This window comes from Populus euphratica, unplaced genomic scaffold (genome assembly GCF_000495115.2).
Source record: "Populus euphratica unplaced genomic scaffold, PopEup_1.0 scaffold144.1, whole genome shotgun sequence".
Lineage (NCBI taxonomy): Eukaryota > Viridiplantae > Streptophyta > Magnoliopsida > Malpighiales > Salicaceae > Populus > Populus euphratica.
The window spans coordinates 87277-109705 of record NW_011500010.1 but is presented as its reverse complement, the minus strand read 5'-3'; the positions used below and the strand labels follow the sequence as shown (position 1 = coordinate 109705).

At 30.7% G+C, this 22429-nt stretch overlaps 1 protein-coding gene across 1 annotated transcript; it reads left to right on the top strand.

Moving 5' to 3' along the window:
• The first annotated feature begins 9911 nt into the window (after positions 1–9911).
• On the top strand, positions 9912–13845 carry LOC105141379 (uncharacterized). Its single transcript, XM_011048570.1, has 3 exons — positions 9912–11610; positions 12130–12367; positions 12493–13845. The coding sequence occupies exons 1-3, from the start codon at positions 10418–10420 to the stop codon at positions 13669–13671; spliced, it is 2610 nt and encodes an 869-aa protein (XP_011046872.1). The 5' UTR covers positions 9912–10417; the 3' UTR covers positions 13672–13845.
• Positions 13846–22429: the final 8584 nt, after the last annotated feature.

The window sequence follows — 22429 nt, the reverse complement described above, 5'->3', positions numbered from 1 at the left end:
AATTCATAATCTGAATAGGAAAAAGAAATAAAAAAACAAGAAAAATAAAGAAAAATCTAAAATAGTACTTTCTAATCTTAATTTGGATCTAAAAACAAAAATAGTTGTCAAAGCAAATGGATTTTATAAAATTAATCCTTTATAATATTTTGATAAATTCACAGCTTTATACAATAATCAAATAAAAATATATGCTTATTTTTATTAAATTATACATTGAACTTGTATAGAACTCTTCAAGATCTAGAAAATCTTATCAAATAAGGAAGTAATACAATAAAGAATTGGGGCCAAAAGTTCTTAATTCCCTCTTAGGCTTTAATCTCTCCCATTTTAAGTGAAATTCAATTCAAATTTATTTGAAAATACAAATTTATTTTTCTAATTATATTAGTCAACATTAATTCATATAGTACATATAAATGGTTGTTGCTTAAAGGATTTTTCTATATCAATAAACTACTTAGCTTTATATAATGCATAAGTGAGTTTGTATTATGATTACAAGAAAGTAAATTTTTATATGGCATAACATAAATAGCCACCATAAATATAAATATATATATATATAAAAGAAAATGTAATTATATACAATAAAGACTCTAACATGCCTCCTAAAGTTAAACATAGATAGGAAATGTTAATCTTGTCTCGAAGGTTAGTAGAACATATAATAGAAAATTTTTAGGTAAGATATCAACAACCTAATTCTCAATAGGAATGTATTTAATGAAGAAAGTATCATGTGAAGCTTCCTCAAATGTAAAATAAAAATCAATATCCAAGTACTTTGTATGAGCATGATAAATAGGATTAGAGGTCGAACAAGTGGTACTCATATTGCTATAAAATAATACTAGTGGAGAAAAAAAGTTACAACTGATATGGTCAAAAGACTGATTTTTTCTTCCAAGTATAGGAGTGTTGAAGTAATAAATAATTCGGCAAGATCGAGGTCGAACCATAGGGAAGTGAACTATATAAAATTATAAACAATAAATGAAAAGGAGTTGAAGATAATTCTTGAGATGTGATATTGATATAAGGATTAAAAAATGATAAAATAATTATCAAGGTTAGAGGATCCAATAATTATATTTTAAATAAGAATAATATAAACTCTTTTTATTACTTCACTGGAAATCACACACAAAGGAGGTTTCAATCGGATTATAAATTATTCACGTGATTACATTAGTTATCTTATTCAAATAATGCTAATACTTATAAATATTGTCAGGTATTCATAATGCTAACTTATGTTAATAACAAATGAAGTTCCTTTCATAGCATATGTGTTGGTTATATCATATAGTTGGGGTATAAAAGTGCCAATTAGTATTTGTTGTACTAAGAGTTATACAACATAAATCCAGATTAACTATTTAACAAGTAAAGTATTAAAAGTAAACAAGATAACAAATATAAAATATGTTAGTATCAAACATTAAAGTCTATGTTGATTTTATACTATATTTATTCTTACACAATTAGTGTAAAATTTTCACATTGACATAATAAACTTAACTAAACATAATGAAAAAGAGAAACATAAATAAACAAGATAAAACCATAAATAAGATAAAAGTTAACTAAGTAAATAAAAAGAAATGAAAAGCATAAACAAGATATTAATATAAGCAAAACTTAAGCATTACAAAAATATAAAGAGAGAGAGTAAGAACATGATTTTGATATGAAAATCAAGATGCTTAAATACATAGCAAATAACATGATTTTGATATGAAAACCAAGATGCCTAAATATATAGAAAATGCCTTTTTTTATAGGCTAACATTTAGAACCATTGATTTGATGACTAATTGTTGAGTGAGTGGCCACCTCTTAACTTGGTAACAATTCTTATCTTCTTATCTACAGAAATAATTATTGTTAACATCAAAATTTAAATGTATAGTCTTTATAAATATTTTAGGAAATTATCTCATTTTTCCAACAAAACAAGAATAAGATCATTTGGACTTCTAGAACTCAAGATATGGGCTAAAAACCAAATAGTGTCTAGGTTGTATGATAGATTCGAACTTCTTTTTTGATTCTAAGATTTGGACTTCCAAAAGGCAGAATTGAGTCTTAGACTCTCATGAATGTTTTAGGCCTATGTCTTAGTTTTCTAGCCATACACACCAAACTGAAATCCAAGATCTACAGCTCCAGATATCACCCAATAACTGAATAATATTTTAGTTTGAATTGAGTCAGCATCTTTTTTCTAAACTTAGCCTTTTCTTTATCATTTCACTTTCAATAAGTAATCACATTAATCAATTCTTTGAAATGTGAGATATGTCTGCATTTAAAATGAGCATTTAGTATAAATTAAAGTTATCTTATATTATCAGAGTTGGTATTATAAAACATGCTCTAGTTAAGAGTTATTAATACTTCAAGTGCAAAATGATGATATCAAACCTTGATAAAAATACACTTTAAAATACTAATCAACAACCTTTGGATCATTAAAAAAAAATCCAAAGATATACTACGTCAACAATAATAAATGAAACAATATGATATTCAACCTAAGTGTTGAATTTAGAGATAATATGTTATTTGCTAGAGGACTAAGAAACTAAAGTGTCGACATAATAAATGACTGAGTTGGTGGTGAAGTAATGAGTATTTTTTAGATAGTCAACCTAATCAGTATTAAAATAAGCTATGAGAAAGAATGAAGAAGATGAAAAAAAATAGATAAGCTATACCTGAGAGTGCTATTAATATATTGCAAAATTTGCTTGGAAAATTTAAAATGAATTATAGTATGAGCACTAAGGGCTAAGAAAGATTAAGTTTCAAAGGGATCTAATAAAAAGCTAGAAATTGATTGCCTTTCATTTAAAATTAAGCAAGTTTTTTTGGTCCATGCTAATTCAATCCAAGATCTTGGAATCAAAGATATAAAGCTAAAAAGAGGGCAAAAAAAGGATCTTTTATGCATAGACTTGTAGAATCTTGAATGTTATTAGTTTGGTGTGTAGAACAAATAATACAATACAACAAAAGTTTCTAGATTTATGAAAATACAAAAGAACATATAAGTTATTGTATTTGCATATCCATCATTTGAGTCTACAATAATTATTCCACCAATTGTATATCCAATTTGACCTATAAACGAATATACAAGTATATTTTTCATGCTTATTTGAGTAATAACAATGAAATTTCCCGTTATTAAGCTTAGAATAACTAGGATATAATACTTTATTCAAGAGTTATCAGTATCTATCAAATTTATTTCTATTTTATAGAAGGCTATTAGATTAAATGACAAGCATTGTTGAGAAAAAAATGGCTTTTCACAGATAAAATGAAAAATAGATTCATGTAATAGAGGAAATGTTTCTCATTTCTTACCCTTAAAGATACATGGCCATGCAAATAGAATTAAATGGAACATAATTGACTAAGTGGTTGATTAAAATATAAAACTTAAACCTAAAACTTGAGTTCTAAGGTAATGAAATGGTTATGTTATACTAAATGTCAGATATCATCATCCTAAATTATTGTGCTTAAGGTACGATGCATTGCTTCTCTTATCTTTCATTTCTAATAGTTTATTATGCTTAATCTACCAATAGTCCATTTATATGAATGAGAGTAAGTGTGGTGCTAAGTTAATCCCTAAAAGGTTTATTTTTGCTCTCCTAATTATTATCTTTCGATAATAACTAGTGAATTGACATGTCTACAATTGGTTACTCCTAATCATGACATGTGACTAATAGTTTACTAAGTTATACCAATGAATAATCAATGGACTTATATTGGAATTATTAAACCTAACATAAATCCTAAAAAAGGTGTATGAATAACACCTTGATAAGGTTTTTTATTCCTATAACACCCAAGATTCACTCATAGTATTTTCTAAATGAATAAAGATTGTATGCTCCAGCCCGTTCCAAACAGTGACCATTATGAGCTCACTTATTTGGAATAAAATCTAGTGACATGAAAGTCTATTATGGACTAAGTTTTGATTAGTAACCTTTTTGGGGTTCACTTATCTTTAAGATGTGTTATTTAAAAACCACCTTTTTATAATCCAATTTTTATTAATTTCCCCTCATAAGTGTTATATACACCGATGTTATGACTCATATATGTATAATCATAGTAAGTCGACAACTGATTATCATCAATATTTGAGATTTTTTAAGAGGTTAATACCCTCAAACTCTTAGTGAATATTGGACTTTTTCCAATTGTAAGACTTATTTTTAAAAATAAAGAAATAGGTTACTCATCTTAATATCTAAAGCAATGCCCTATGTTAAGTTTATTTACCTTAAATACCAATAGTGAATAGTAAAGATATTTTGGATATGGTTTTTAAAAATAAAGATGGATTGTTTTAAAAAAAATTGAATACCAAAACTCGATAAGCCTTGTAAACTTGTTTCAAGGTCCAACATGCATGAATGAGTGACTTTGATATGATTGAAACTCAGAGCAAACAAACTAGAAAACGGTATTATTCTTAAGTAAATTCCATTCTTAAACAAAAGCTTAATGTAGTAACAATATATAGATGGCCAAAGACTCATCAAATACAATATGAGAAAAACTATCAAAGGGTCCCAACCAAAACATAGATTTTTAAATGAAAGAAAATAATTTATAAAACACGGGACTTGAGAAATACATAAATCTTTTAAAAGATGTACTTCAGTTGGTTTAAATTGACTTTAAAGAACATGAAAAAGGACACTACCAAATCTATATTATAGGAAATATCAATAAAAAACCATAAGCTTCTACACATTTGCACATAGTTAAAGTCAAACAAAGGATAAATAAACACAAAACAACCTTTACAAGTAGTATAAAATTCCAGGATACTTCCCATCATCTATTTTTTAATGTCAATAGATTTTATATTTAACATTTTTTTATAACAAGTAACTATCAAAGCTAGCATATATCTAATCCAAAGATTCCAATTTTATAAGCATATACAATGTAAATAAAACTATCTGTACCAAAACAATAACTTAGAATAACTTAGAATCCAACCCCATTGTCCTAAAATTTATCAACATTCTCTTCTAACCGTTATAGTGACATCTTTGAATGTCATATGCATAAACAATTGCATATTATAATATTAATGACATTTTAAGATTCATGATCACAAATAACTTCATATCACAATAGGCCTTATAAACAATTACATATCACAAAAAGAATTATTTCAAACATCTAAACTAAAGAAATATACCTAAGCTAGATATCCGACACGATCAAAAGACTGATGTTTTATCCCAGATGCAGGAGTATTGGAGTAATAAGTAACTCGACAAGATCAAGGTCGAACCACATGGAGGTTAACTATATAAATTACAAATAATAATAATAATAATAAGTTAAAGAGAACGTTGAGATGTAAGATTAATGTGAGGATTAAACAATGATAAAAAAAAATATAAAGGTTAGAGGATCCATTCATGATATTAAAATAAATATAATATAAACTCTTTTTATTACTCAACTGGAAACCACAAATAAAGAACGTTTCAATCAGATGATTTATCATTAATAATTCATTATAAATTGTTAACATGATCATATTAATTATCTTATTTAAGTAACACCAAACTTTTAAATATTATTAGGAATTCATGATGCTAACTTATGTTAACAAGAAATTAAGTTCCTTTCATAGCACATGTATAGGTTATATTATATGGTTGGCTATGAAAGTATCAAATATTTGTTATACCAAGTGTTATAAAACACAAATCTAGATTAACTATTTAACAAGTAAGGTATTAAGAATTAATAAAATAAAAATAAAAAGACATATTAATAGCAAGTTGTTTAGGATATAAGTATTGAAGTCTATATTGGGTTTATATTATACTTATCCTAATACTATTAGTGAAACCTTTTCACCTTGATATAATAAACTTATCTTAACATAATGACAGAATGATGTTCTAGTTTGAATTGAATTAACATCTCTTCTCTAATCTTAGCTCTTTCTTTGTCTTCTTAATTTTAATAGTTATACAAATTAATTAATTATTTAAATTGCAAAACATGCCTGTATTTGAAATGAGCATTTACCATAAATGAAATATATATTATATTATCATATTTGTTATTATAAAACATGATTAAATTAGAAAATTTAATGATATTTTAAGTGCAATATCATAATATAAAACCTTGATAAAAAATATATTTTTACGTACTAATCAATGCCAATCAAAGTTTAAGTTGAACCTAACTATGACTAGGACCCCTATATTTCTTGTTTTGAAAACTAAATTTCTTAATTTTTCAAACTAAAATATTCAAGAATTCAAGACTATCTCACATTAATATCTTATAGTCACAAAGATCTAATCCTTCAGTTTTCAAATTTAATTTTTCCTACATTTTTCTTTAAGGATCCATGTCCTCCCACCCCCCCTCAAAAAAAAAAAAATCATAGTCTTAAGGGTGGGGACCATCTCAACTTGGGAGTCCTAGAAAAAACATAGCCCTAGGATTATCAACAACCAAATCTAATTATTCACAAAGTAAAGACAAGAAAAAGACATACAAAACTAGTTATGGTAGTATAAGAGCAAAGCACTCTCAACCAAAACCAAAATGTAGCGATAAAAATCACAAGGATACTAAAACCAAAAACAGATGCACAACCTAGAGATTCTCTCAATATAAGAAAAAACAATATCAAATTCTAGACGAGATGATTTTTAAATTGATCAAGGTGACACCTAAAATTAGCGAAACAACACTAGTGATGAGGCTAAGTTCAAGAGAAGATGAGAGGTACAATTAGAGTTTGAATTATATTTTTCCTAGTAGAAGAAGAAATGGTTATATATGAGCTACCAAAACAAAATCGTATGAGCGAGCCAAACATCAAAACAACCCTCAATTTCAAACTTAGTATTTCTAAAGTTTTGATTATTTTATCTTCAAATTAGTCCATAATTGAAACCAAACAAAGAATATTGTTATGATTAGGTCCCTAACCCGATTCAAAAACAATCCTTTAATTTTTCTAGCCTTTAGAAAAGGCTTTTGGATTTCGAAACCTTTTTAATTGAAGTAAAAATCAATGGTAGAGTCAAAATCTACTTCAATTAACTTGTTTAAATTAATAGAATCTCATAAATCATGTATAATTAGCAATTTTGGTATTTGATAATTAATTTCTTCAATTACAACTTATTTTAATTCAATTAAACCCTTGGAAAAAATATCTTGTCCAATTAAAACTTGAAGAATTTTTCTTGGTCAACTTGAAAATATTTATTTTTGGATTCTTTGAACATATTTTGGATCTAGAAGTCAGAAATTGAGTTATGAAAAGATTAATCATTCTAAATTACATAGTTGAAAAAATTAGATAATCACAATAATGATTATACATAAATTATCATTATCATTATTATTATTATTAAATGGTAGAGCCTCTAATAAACCTAAAACATATCAATATAATAATGTATTAATATGAAGAAAATCATATTCATTCAAATGTAAAAATAATGAATTTAACTGAAAAAACTATCATTTACAACCAACAACTAAACTATATTTTTTCTAGAATTCAAGAGTAAAATTGTAATTTTACAAAATTGTAGACTAAATTATAATATCTTATCTTCAACCTTAACCTAGATTTACCAACGTGCAATGCTAGTTTCCTCAACAAAAATCTTTCATATTTTCTTTCTAATATTTTACCCAAAATACTTCAAAATATATCAATTAAAAAAAGCACATATTTTCATACTCTATTTTAATTTATATCCATACATATATATTATTTATTACATGAATCAATTCAAATAAAACCACTAACATATCTATCAACATCACATAAACCCTAAGTTTTAAACTTGTGTAAAGGAAATAAACCTATAACTATACTATATAACAAGATAAAAGAAAACTTACTCAAATATAAGGGATACTATGACATATTTGTAAGCTATAATTTGTATAGAAGTATGCAGTTGGGAGAAGGGAAAGAGCATGCATGAGAAAAGGGGAAAATAAAGAAAAAAAGTGCTGGACATGCATGTTTGTATGTGTGTGTATTGAGGTTTTTGGGCTAAACTAAAAACTAACAAATGGGTATGAGTTATTAGGCTAGTAACTTAAAATAATATATGGGCTTAAAGTAAAGGCCTTTGCTATGTTTCATTTTTAATTTGAAATTCTTTAAATATTTTTATGACTATATAAATGAGCGTTTTTTTTTAACAATTCTTTATGATCTTTTTATTAAACTTTATTTGTTTTCTTTCCTCTACATTTCTTTTAAAATGAATTACAAAAAAATCCCATATGACAATTGCATGACTGGTGTGTTCTTATATTTTTTGATATGTCCATATTGAAAATTTTAGAAAAGTTTTTTTAAAAGAGAATTAGAAGGATTTTTTTTTAACCTTCTTTCAAATCATATATATATATTTCTTATATTTTTTAATATGCTTGTGTTAAAATTTTTAGAAATGTTTTTTAAAAAAAATTAGAAGGATTTCTTTTTACCCTTATTTCTTTTTACCCAAAAGAATTCCTTCCAAATTTTTTTAAAAAACTTTTCTAAAAATTTTAACACGAGCATATTAAAAAATATAAGAAATATATATAACCTGGAAGTATGACCTTTTTAGCTATATTTTTAACAAGTTTCATAAGTATTAACAACCATGGTTATTTGTTGTTGTAAAGTATTTAAAATATTATCCAGGTTTTTATATACAAATCTAAAAAATAATCAATCCTTTATACCTACCTTTCTAACTTTCTCAGCTATAACAAAGAATATCCAAGATGAAATAAATATTTTAGAAAAAGAATTTATCATTAATAAAAGACATTTTGTTGATGATTTCTATAGTACTCAAAACTCTGAAAAAATATCTTGATTCTTCATAATTTTTTTTAAAAAATATTATAAATACAAAAAAAGATATTTATGATTTTATTGCATTACATAAAATACAAATCTTATTTTGTGATTAGTTTGAGTTATATTAACCATATTGCAATCCTTTTTACAAAAGATACATTTCCATTATAATCAAGAACAAAACTCTTGTTTGGAACTAGCAAATGGTTCTTCCAGACAACCTAAATATCCTATTTTGATTATTAAGATAAATATATTAATAAGGAAAAATTATATTGTAAAATTATTTTTTTAATGTATTTTATATTATTACTTTTTTTAAAAAAATGAAAAGTTTTGTTGTTGCATGGTTTAAAAAAAATATCAAAATTAAAAACTACCTCACATCATAAAATTAAATATCTAAATATATTTTTTTTTTTTAACCTATCGATATAATGTTTGGATAGCGTTAAAGCTTTTTTAACATTTGCTAGTGCATGTAGTTTTTTATTTATTGTTTATCAAACATGTTATATTTTTAATTGAAAATTGAACTTTTTCTTGATTTAAAAACTATGCTAACAATATTTACAAATTTTCTCTTGTTAAAAATAAATATTTTTATCTGATCCGCGTGAAAGCACGAGCACCCTATCTAAGTTATGTATATATTGCAAATACTCTAACAGTTGCCATGGAAAAAGAAAAGGAAAATAAAGAAATGATAGATAGGGTTGAGATTGTCTTTTAACTTACCCTCCTATATGCAATAGCAGAAAGGGCACTAAGAACTATAATGTAAGCTTTCGTTTATTGACCTGTTGCTTTCATCATATGGCTAAATGAGTTACTATAATATATGTGCTCAAAGGTGAGATTAATTTGTTGGCTACGGGTGGTATATGGCTGCTGATTTTTGGTTAATAGCATAACTAATTTGTTATTTAATGGTTGAATAAAAGAGAGAGAGACCCACTTAGCGAAACCATATCTTTATCAAATTAGAGAGATCTAGAGAAAGAAAGAGAGAGGTGTACACAGGGCAAAAGCTGAGTTGCCTTTGATACTGGTGCATTTGTCCTGCTTGTCAGCACATGCATTCCACTTTCCACTACAAAATCGACTTTGGACCTTAAATTTTACCTCACCTGCAAGAAAAGCATACCTCAATTTCCATATATTTCACACACTCCCCCTCTATATCTCTCCAGCTAGTCGACCAACATCTTCCATTGGAATTAATTGCTTGCATACTAGAAATAGATGCAAATATATATGATCACACCCTCTCTGTCAAACCCTAAAAGAAAAAAAGAACTCTTAAACCTGCACAAACCATTCAAATATATCTCTTTCCTTTTTAATTGATGAGTTCTTCCTCCAGAATTAGCTCTCAGATCATACAAAGCAGATGATACTAGAATCCCTAGCCAATAAACCTTTCTTGATCTCACTCTATTCTTAAACTTCTTTCGGTTTCATATTTTATTTGTGGATCATAACAAGAACCTGGGATAGAAGATGAGAGCAGGAGGTTGTACAGTGCAACAAGCTCTGACGGCAGACGCAGCAAGTGTTATTAAACAAGCAGTAACCCTTGCTAGAAGGCGAGGCCATGCCCAAGTCACTCCTCTCCATGTTGCTAACACCATGCTTTCGGCCTCCACTGGCCTATTTAGAACAGCCTGCCTTCAGTCACGCTCTCATCCTCTTCAGTGCAAAGCCCTAGAGCTTTGCTTCAACGTCGCGCTTAATCGGCTCCCAGCTTCAACTTCAAGCCCCATATTAGGCACTCACTCTCAGCAGTTCCCTTCAATCTCTAATGCCTTGGTTGCAGCTTTTAAGCGCGCTCAGGCTCACCAACGGCGTGGCTCTATTGAAAACCAGCAGCAGCCACTCCTTGCAGTGAAAATAGAGTTAGAGCAGCTCATAATATCCATTTTAGACGATCCTAGTGTTAGTAGAGTCATGCGAGAAGCTGGTTTCTTTAGTACTCAAGTGAAAAGCAATGTTGAGCAAGCTGTTTCTTTAGAAATATGTTCAACAAATGCTCCTTCTGTGAGTAGCAAGTCCAAGGAAAGCAATGGTTTGGTCCTTTCACAATCTCCAACTTCAAGTCAAGTTGGAGCAAAAGCAACAGTTTTAGATCCAATTAAAAACGAAGATGTGATGTGTGTCATAGAGAATTTAGTGAACAGAAGGAGGAGAAGTTTTGTTATTGTTGGAGAGTCTCTGGCCAGTATAGAAGTTCTGGTGAAAGGAGTCATTGATAAGGTTCAAAAGGGAGATGTTCCTGAGGCTTTGAGGGAAGTGAAGTTTCTAACAATCCCAGTTTCTTCTTTTGGCCATTTCTCTAGGGTAGAGGTAGAACATAAACTCGAAGAGCTTAAAATCCATGTGAGAAGCTACATGGGCAAAGGAGTTGTTTTGAACTTGGGAGATCTCAAATGGGCTATTGAGAATAGGGCTAGTAGTTCATCAAGTGAACAAGGAAGGTGCTTTTTCTGTCCAATGGAATACATGATCATAGAGCTTGGCAAATTAGCTTGTGGAATCGGAGAGAATATTAATGGAAGATTTTGGCTTATGGGAATTGCCACTTTCCAAACTTACATGAAGTGTAAATCAGGCCATCCATCAGTAAGTACTGTTTTGGGCCTCCATCCACTTACAATTCCTGCAGGCAGCTTGCGCTTGAGTCTCATCAGTGACAGGTAAACAGTTGCTAAAGTTGCATGTAATTGTATGCATTATCGGGGTCTATATTCTTGCTTTCTATTATTTGAATTTCTTCTAAGCTAAGTAAATGAGTTTTCTTTTTCAAACTGCTTTTAGAAAAGAAAAAAGAAATAGATGTCGGACCAGTGAAAAGAAATGAAGTTCCTACTCCATTTTCCATCTCTTTTGGAAACTCAAAATTCAAGTTAGGTGAAAGAAAAACTATATACACAGAGTTTTAATGTGATTTATAATATGCTAAAATGTAAAAAATTAATCACTTTTTTCTTTGGCAAGGAGAAAGGAAGGAGAGGTATATAGGTTTTTTTTTTTTTTTTGGTCTTTTAGCTTTTATTAATGGGCACCAAACAAGTTGCACTTTTAAAAATCCAAGGAGTTTCAAAGCAGTGAAAAATATCAATTGTAGCTTCATCAACTTCATCATTTACCTTTTTCTATAAATGATCAACGAAGTCTCGTAACATCCTCATTTACCTTCTTTTTTAATTTTTCAGTGATCTACGATGTCAGTCCACAAGCAACAAAGCTGGAAATGGGTCTAGCAGCTGGATTATACATGAAAGCGGGGAAGATAAACAGCTCACTTGCTGTGCTGATTGTTCAGCCAAGTTTGAGTCAGAAGCTCGAAGCTTACCAACTAACACCTGTGACAGTGATTCCACAACTTCTGGCCTTCCTGCATGGCTTCAACAATGCAAAAATGAGAAAAACTTACAAAATAGTGATAATCAGGTAATTATAACTAGTTAATCGCATTTGATTCTTCAATAATTCAAAATTTATACATGTAGTCAGAAGCTCGTAGCTTACGTCTTGAGCGATGACTGTTCTCTAATTTCTCGGTTTCTCTCTTCCAGAACTCTATGTCAATCAAAGATCTTTGCAGAAAATGGAACTCATTTTGCAATTCAATCCACCGACAACACTACTTTTCTGAGAAAACCCTCACATTTTCTTCTGTATCACCTTCTTCTTCTACTTCATGTGACCAGCAATACCCTATTTTTCAACAAACCCACAATGAATGGCCCGTTGTTGAACCGAAGCGGTCACTGAGGGACCACCCTTTCTGGCTTGGTACAGGGACTCTCAACAAGTGCAGCATTAATGAACCAAGTTTGAGAATGTACATTCCAGAACATAAAGATCATACCAAACAATTACCATTTTCATCAAATCCTAATTCTACTCCAAACTCAACTTCATCTAGTGATGTCATGGAAGTGGTGTATCTCCACAAGTTCAAGGAGCTAAATGCTGAGAACTTGAAAATCCTATCCATTGCATTAGAGAAAAAAGTGCCATGGCAGAGAGATATAATCCCTGAAATAGCAGGCACTATCTTGCAATGCCGGTCTGGCATGATAAGAAGAAAGGGGAAGATGAAAAACAGTGAGCCCAAAGAAGAAACTTGGTTGTTCTTTCAAGGAGTTGATGTGGAAGCTAAAGAGAAGATAGCTAAAGAATTGGCCAGGCTTGTTTTTGGCTCCCATGACAGCTTCATTTCAATTTCTTTAAGCAGTTTTTCTTCTACAAGAGCAGACTCGACCGAAGATTGTAGAAATAAAAGATCAAGAGATGAACAAAGTTGCAGCTATATCGAGAGATTTTCCGAGGCAGCATCAAACAATCCACGTAGAGTTTTCTTAGTGGAAGACGTTGAGCAAGCAGATTATTGCTCTCAAATTGGTTTCAAAAGAGCTATTGAAAGTGGAAGAATAACCAATTCCAGTGGTCAAGAAGTTGGCCTTAGTGATGCTATCATCATTTTGAGCTGTGAAAGCTTCAGCTCAAGATCTAGAGCCTGCTCTCCTCCAATCAAGCAGAGAACAGATGGGTCTTATGAAGAAGAAAACAATGCTGGTTCTGGTGCTGGTTCCGGTGCTGCATTAATGGAGGACACAACCCCTTGCATATCCCTGGATTTGAATATTTCCGTTGACGATGATAACATATTGGAAGATCAATCAATTGATGACATTGGCCTCCTTGAATCCGTCGACAGACGGATTATATTCAAAATTCAAGAGTTTTGATGGATAGAAAATAAAAAATCAATCATGTAATATCAGTTGTTTTTCTTTTCTATTTATTGTTGTTTGATAAGTTTTTAGCTTCCCGTAGAGTTCCTAGGGAGATTATGTAAAATCACAATGTATATTATTCTTCTTTCATACTTCTTAACCAGAAAATATTCCTATTTCAATACATGTCGTTTTCCTCCTTTCTAAAAGCACACGGCTTAAATTTTTGAATTAAATGCTTCATTTTACACCAAGAAGCTAGATAACTAATTATATATTCAAAAATAACTGCGCATCGCAATTCATACGAATATGTTCAATTTTAGTTTGGTGCAATGTCTAAGATCCAAGCGAAATTAATTTCATGAGTCTAGAGGCGTTCCCCTTTGAAAATTTAAAGTGATTCCATAGCAAATTACGTTAATTATGCTCTCACTTAACCAAGTGAAGGGTTGCTACAGCACAATAACTTCATCATTATATGCGCCAATAAGAAAAAGGAAGAACATTATCGATTAAACATAGCTGCAACTCAATGTCCTTCCTTTAACTAATAGTTAATGAGCATATATATAAAAACATTCACGTATACCCAGCCAATTATCCCACCATGATTGTCTGCATCTATTATATTGTTCATGATTAAGGGGGCAATGAAAGTGGCTTCTCACTTGGGATAGCACCATGCTAAGCCATCCCATCATGATTAATCTAATTTGCAAATCATAGAGAATCAAACAATAACACCTTTCCTAGTAAATCCGCTTAGGCTTTTGTGGGTGGGGAACAAGGACCTGTGCCTTTGTTGTTCCTTGAATTAATCAAACTACTCTTAATCTAAATATGACAGTAGATTATTGGATGCTTCCAACTAGTATAGTTTTTGACTATCATTTGAAGGGAATCATTTCTTCGAACCAAAAGTTCTAGGATATTGAAGACTGTATATGGATGAAAAGATGGTTTTCTACATAGAAAACACATGGTGACATCAGTAGACGTTCCAATTACTTGTGGTTCTTTTGAATAGAACTTAATAGAAGGGATGAAAATCCAAACAACTTATAGTATAGCTTTTAGATAGGTGACTCACACTTCTTCGCCGTTGGCCGAATCAATTTTCTTTTTAACTTAAAAAAACAATGTTTGAGCACTGCTAATAAATATACTAATATCAATCCAGGTTTATATTTGATATCCTTAACCTGGATCATGAGACTAAAATTAACACATAATGTAAAGAAATTTAAGATGGTTTTTTATAGAAAGAAAACTTCAATTGTGTTACTGTTCTGTTGTTCTATACATGTATATATAGCAGGAAATTATATGGCAAGAAAAGACAATCTTGCACATAATTTCTCCAAGAATCTCACTAGGATTTCAGACTAATAATAATAGAGCATAAAATCATGTCTAATCTAGGTAACAAATAACTTACATTGGGGAATATTATAATGCTGGAATATCTGCAGGATCTCTATATCAATAGATGTAGCTAGAATATCTTCTTCAATATATGTTGTATCTCCTGTAGTATCTTCAATACTTCCCTTTAAGCTGGATTGAGTAGATTAGTAGATCCAAGCTTGCTCAACAACCGGTGAAATTGAGTAGATGATAGTGTTTTTTTGAACACATCAGCTAATTGATCATGAGAACGAACATATTAGGGTTGAATAAGTTTGGCTTGAACCTGTTGACAAATTTAGTGACAATCAACTTTGATGTGTTCTGTATGTTCATGAAATACTGGATTGGACGCCATATGTATGGCAGCTTAATTATCACAAAACAATGTTATACGAGTAACCCTATGAAAATCAAAATCAGCAAGAAGTTGTTTAAGCCATATCAATTCGCAGGCAGCAGAGGCTATAGCACGATATTTGCTTCAGCACTTGACTGAGTGACAACAAATTGTTTCTTACTTTTTCAAGACACCAAATTACCACTAACAAACATATAATAGCCAATGATAGATTGACGATCAAGAGAGTTTCTTGCCCAGTCAGAATCATCATATCCCATAATGTTGTTATGACCATTATGAGTCATAATTATCCCACGACCAATGGTGCTTTTCAGATATCGCAAGATACGTTTTACCATATCAAGATGTTAAACTGTTGGAGCATGCATATAACCACTGACAATACTGATAGCAAATATAATATTTGATCGAGTGATTGTTAAGTAAATGAGTCTTCCAATAATCTACTGATAATAAGTGTAAGAAACAAGAGATTCACTAGAAGAATCCAATGTTACTTTGTTGTCTAAAGGGTTGGCAACAAGCTTCGTGTGTAGCATATTGACATCCTACAATAAATCAATGATGTATTTACACTAATTAAGAAAAAAGCCTTTACGGGAGGCTGCCATTTCAATGCCTAAGAAATATTTCAATAAACCAAGATCTTTGATCGAAAATTGCTGCTGGAGAGACCATTTAAGCTGGGCTATAGAAGCATCATTACTCCCTCTTATAATAAGATCATCGACATATATTAGTACAGCCAGTGTATGATCAGAAATAATTTTGATGAACAAAGAGGAATCTGCAAAGCTTCTTGTAAAACCGAGACTCTTAAGAGCAACGCTTAATTTTGTATGCCATGCATGAGAGCTCTGCTTCAAGCCATAAATAAATTTATGAAGCTTGCAAACCAACATAGAGTTTCCACTGTGGGGATGTCCAGGAGGAAGTTTCATGAACACTTTCTCTCAAAGATCTTCATGTAAAAATGCATTGCTGACATCCATTTAGAAGAGAGACCACCCCTGGTTGATAGCAACTGAAAGTAAAGCTCTAACAGTGGTCACCTTGGCCACAGGAGCAAATGTCTCCTATAATCAACACCAAATTTTTAAGTAAAACCTTGTGCCACTAGACGAGCTTTGTGGCGATCAACTGTCCCATCTGATTTAAACTTTATCTTGAATATGTAATGACATCTAATAGTTTCTTTTCTAATAGGTAATGAGACTATAGTCCACGTGTGATTTTTAGTAAGAGCCTTCAATTCTTCATGCATGGCCTGTCATATAGGCTGTGAATGAGCTTCTTTAAAGTTCTTTGGTACATGAACATTAGATATAGAGGTAAGGAATGCACTATGTGTTGGAGATAGTTGATGATAAGATATAAATTTAGAAATAGGGTACCTCACGTTATAGGTGACAAAGTCTTGCATGCATGATAGCAGTTGACGTGTTCAAATAGAAACTCTTCTGGTGATTGGCAAAGCATCAAGAGCACCAGCTAGTTTTGAGTTACTAATATGGCTAATTGTGGAATTATTGGAATCAATGGCAGACTAAAGGTGAAGTTGTTGGTCAGTCTGTAAGTGATGTTACCACAAAATATCATTATCAAGAGTAGATGCAGGATTAGTTATAGCTAGAAGTTGATGTGGTCCTAGACCATCATTGTTGGGTATGAATCGAGTGGAAGATTGAGTGTGTTAGTCCGAATTGGAAAGAATACAATTAATCATAGGAACAGTAGATAGAAGCTGATTAGTGTTTTTAATACTAGGCAAAGAAAAAAAATTAGACAAAACTTTTCTCTATTTTCCTGCAGTAAATTATGGTGTGCCTTCAGTAAATCTAACATCTCTAGACACATATAATTTCTTCAATAACAGGTCATAACATTTGTATCCTTTTTGGGTTATGGAGTAGCCTAAAAAAATACATTTGTTTGCTCTAGGATCTAATTTCTCATGGTGAGTAGCTGATAAATGCATGAAACAAGTACAACCAAACACCTTGATGTGTGATTGTCTAGAACCTTATTTTACAAAACTTCAAGAGGAGATTTAAATTCCAGCACTCAATTGGGTAAGTGATTGACAAGATAAACAGCAGTAAGGATTCCATATGATCAAAAGTGTTTTGGAACATTCATTTAAAGCATGATGGCACGGGTTTTTTCAAACAGATCATGATTTTTGTGTTTAGATAGCCATTTTGTTGAGGTGTGCCAACATAATTAGTCTGATTCATAATTTCATTAAAATGTAAATATTTTGACATGTCTTTGGACATATATTCGATGCCATTATCAGATCGAAGGATTTTAATATGAGTAAAATACTAATTAAGGATGAATGAATGAAAATCCTTAAAGCAATCAAATACATCATGTTTAGTTTTTAGTAGATACACCCAATTAATTCTAGCGAAATCATTAATGAAAGAGACAAAATACTTAAAACCATCAATATAAGCATAAAAGGGTCCCCATACATATGAATGAATAAGTTCAAAAACATGAGTGGTTTTCGACTTCAAAAGGGGAAAAGGAAGTGGAGTAGATTTCAAAAAATAATAAATCTCATAATTGAGAGGTTCTTGTATTAGGAAGGATTTTATTTTACTGATAACAAACTCTAAAGGGTGCGTTAGTTGACGATGCCATAAGAGGTGCTCATGTGAATGATTAATGGTTGTTTGAAAACTCCTAGGGACTGGAGATTTATAAGAGATATAATAGAGACCATATAGGAAAAATCCTTCACCAATCATCTTCTTAATGACAAGATCCTAAAACACAACCTTGGATGAGGTAAAAATTACTTCACAATTAAGAGTAGCTGTAATTTTACTAATAGAAAGCAATTGAAATGGGAAAAAAGGTAAGAAAAGGACATATAATTCTATCTTATTAGACATTAGGTTGATCTTACCTTTTCCCTTAACATAAGCATTTTTTCCGTCAGCAATAGACATAAAAGTGGGACGAGCGAATGATTTAAAATATGAATACTAGTTAACTTATTAGACATATAATCAGTGGCACCAGAATCAATTATCCAAAAATCATGCAAATTTATAAGTTTTAACATAGTCATGAAAGCAAGCAGTTTACCTTGACCGTTTCTCGGGTCTGTCTCTACTAAAAAATTAGCAAAGTGGCTAAGGAGTGCAGCTAAATGCTTTTGGTCTTAACTAGTTTGTTGATCAAGTGACTTGCCCTAGACTTACTTGTCTTGCAAATAATTTGCAAAATCCGATATCAAGGTTCCCTAAGTATAGGAAAAATCTCAATGGGATTGAAATTATTGTGTGCAAGGTATGACTTAGAATTATTTGCACGTCTTGGTTGCCTCCTGAAATCCTTTACAAATTTAGGCTTGAGTTTAAGGTGTAGAAGCCAGCAACGATCCACATGATGACCAAGATTGTGATAGTATTGGCACTTAAAATCAGGTCATTTCCTTTTGTAAGCTTCATTCTCAGATAGTGATCTATACTAATCATAATCAGCATTTCTGGAACTCATATCTTGTGGCAGTAACTTGATTTCATAAGCACGAGTATCTGACACACTAGTTTCTCGAGTCATTACTTTTCTACATATTTCTTCACATTGAATGGTGGCACACACTGATTTAAAAGTTGGCAATTCTAGGTTCATTAGAATGTGGCTTCGCAGATCTTCAAAATCTGGAATGAGACTCGCCAATAGCTGAAAAAATTTGTCTATCTCAGTCCTTTTTCATAATGTGGTGACATCTGTTATGTGAGGTGTGTACATTTCCAATTCATTCCATAAGTTTTTAAAACTACCTAACAATTAAACAAAAGGTTTGTCTTCTTGGTAAAGGCTGGCAACTTCATAATGGATCTGGAAAATGCTGGCAGAATTATTTTGATTTCTATACATGTCACGAATAGCATCCTATAGATCAGAAGAAGATTCTAAGAAACTAAATATTTCAGTAACGTTTCTTTCTAAGGAGTTGAGAATCTATGACGTAACCAGCTGGTCTTTGGACAACCATTCTTCATATCTCGAATCATTCACTTTAGGAGAAACAGTTGAACCATTGATAAAACCCAATTTAGATCTTCCACCAAGGGCAATGGTTACAGCCCTTAACCAAGAAAGGTAGTTGAACTCATTTAATAATACAGAGCTTAATTTGTTGGAGGTGTTTGTATCATCTGAGTAACTAACTGGTGTAGAGAATTTGGAGCCAACATCAATGGCTTCTTTCAAGTGGCCTTCTATGGCAACACAACTGACTCTGCCTATGGTAAACAAAAAAATTCAAAGAACTTGCTCTGATACCATAAAGAAATTAAAGATAATATTTTACAGAAAGAAAACTTCAATCGTGTTATTATTTTATTGTTTTATACATGTATCTATAGCAGGAAATTATATGGCAAAGAAAGACAATCTTGCACATAATTTCTCCAAGAATCTCACTAGGATTTCAAACTAATAATAACAGAGCATAAAATCATATCTAATCTAGGTAACAACTAAATTACATTAAGGAATATTATAATGCTAGAATATCTGCAGGATCTCTGTATCAATAGTTGCAATTGGAATATCTTCTTCAATATATGTTGTATCTTCTGCAGTATCTTCAATATAATGAGATCACTAGATGTCCCAATTACTTGTGGTTCTTTTATATAGAACTTAATAGAAGGGATGAAAATCCAAACACTTTATAATTTAGCTTTTAGATAGGTTTCTCATGCTTCACTGTAGGCCTAATCAATTTTTAAAAAAACTTAAAAAAAACAATGTTCGAGCATTGCTATTGTGTTTTAAAAAATAAAAAGAATTATATGACTTGAGTCATAGACCCTGTTGGGTCTTGTTGGGTCTAGTAAGATGATATAATTTAAATATTTGATAAAAAGATAGTAATGATAGTAAATGTACTAATGTCAATCCAGGTTAACATTTTGTATCCTTAACTTGAGTCATGAGATTAAAATCATCACATAGAAAAAAAAAATTTAAAGCCTAAGTCTCTACAATCCAAAGTTAAAGGATGAAATTTAAAAAAAAATCCAAAACAAAAAAAAATAATAAAAAGAATGAGGATCAAATTTGATATAAAAATAAAATGATGCAAAATCCCTGAGTCAATCTAAGTTTGAATGATAAACCTACAACATAAATCATGAGGCCGAACTATTCTCATAATAAGTTAAAAAAAAAAATTGAATCCACTATAAATTAACTTAGTGTTAAAGGATAAAATAAAAAAATTAGTATAAAAAAAAACCCAAAGGCAATTCAAACAACCATTTCATACCCATGGTGTGGCTCATAAGACCAAGATCACTATATCAAAACAAATCACGAAGTTCAATTATCAACTAATTTAATGTTAAATAATAAGATTGAAAAAAGAATAACAATCCAAAAAATAGATCCAAAGCAATAAAAAAAAGAGGTAAAAAGTTGACAAAAAAACAAAAACATAACAATGCAAAACGTAACCAGATTCAAGTTAACATGACAAATCCACGATCTGGATTGAGACGATGAGTTATCCTCATAAAAAGCAAATAAAGAAGCTTAATCTTTAATAAACTCAATATTAAAGGATGAATATTAAAAAAATAGTGTTAAAAAACAAGAAAAAAAAAATCAAAATCAATCCAGGTTAACATTTCATACCTATTATTACCCGGTTTATGAGATCTAGATCACCACACTAAAAAAAAGAAAAACTGCAAAGCCCAATTCTTAACTGATCTAATGTTGAGGAATGAAATCAAACAAAAAAACAATTTCAAATAAGGATCCAAAGCAAAACAAAAAAAACAAATAAAGACTAAGTTTGACATAAAAAATGAATTAAAATGATGAATTATGAAATTAAAAAACAAATTCAATTAAGAAAATAATATATAAAATAGAAAAAAAAAAGAGGAAATACAGTAAAAAAAAAAGGAATAACAGTAAAAAAAAATGAGGATCATATTTATATAAAAATCAAATGAAACCAAATGGTAATGGATGATATTGAAAAAAAAATAAAAAATAGATTAAAAACAAATAAAGAGCAATTTCTCTCCTACTTTCCTAAATGGACTCTACAGCCTCTATAGCCAATTTCTCCTTCGCCATCGGTTGTGAGGCCCCATCGGCCACCCATCTAGAAGCTATTGTTGATGGTGTTCTTCCTCCACAACAGCAGCCTTCCCTTTCATAACAAGGCAATGACTCTTCGCAAATTTTTATCGTTCCTCTCCACATTATGGGAACACAAACTCCTGTTATCGTTCCTCTCTCAAACACCCACCAAGTTATTTCATTGAAACTTACAAACACAAATTATCTTTTTTGGTGAATGTAAATGAAGCCTATCTCCTTGATCAAGGTGTTTTTCACTACATTTACGGCTCAGTGATGTGTCCTCCATCTCATATTTTTGACAGTTTTGATGGTTCTTCCTTTACAATCAGCCTTTCTTTTCTTTGTTAGAAGTAACAAGATCAACTTATTTTGAGTGTATTACTCTCCTCCCTTTCTGTAGATGTGTTGTATCTCGTGGTAGATTATTTTACCTCGTATTGTGTTTGGCACACTTTTGAGAAAGAACTTGCATCTTTGTTTAACTCTCGTATCATATAACTTCATTGGTCCTTTCAGGATCTTCAACAAAGTGACTTATCAGTTTGTATACACATACAGCAAGCCAAATCGTTATTTAATGAATTGGTTGCTATTGGTAGTCCCATGTCCCTTAAAGACTTCAATTTCTATGTGTTTTGTGGCCTTTATAGTGAGTTCAAAGACTTGATAACGAGCCTTATAACCAAGGCAGAACTGTTGTCATATGCTGATCTTCGCAGCCACCTTCTACCCATGAATTTCTGCATAATAACTCTTTTTATTCCATGGATACCGCTCCCTTTCTACTGTCTTTTTCTTTACCGCAACAGCCATCATTACTGCCAACACCACAACCTAATTTTAGCCATAATAAAGGTCGTTCCTGTG

Coding starts and splice junctions, on each gene's coding strand:
- LOC105141379 (XM_011048570.1), top strand. CDS start 10,418: ATGAGAGCAGGAGGTTGTACAGTGCAACAAGCTCTGACGGCAGACGCA. Junction 11,611..12,129: donor TTGAGTCTCATCAGTGACAG/GTAAACAGTTGC, acceptor TTAATTTTTCAG/TGATCTACGATGTCAGTCCA. Junction 12,368..12,492: donor TACAAAATAGTGATAATCAG/GTAATTATAACT, acceptor TCTCTCTTCCAG/AACTCTATGTCAATCAAAGA.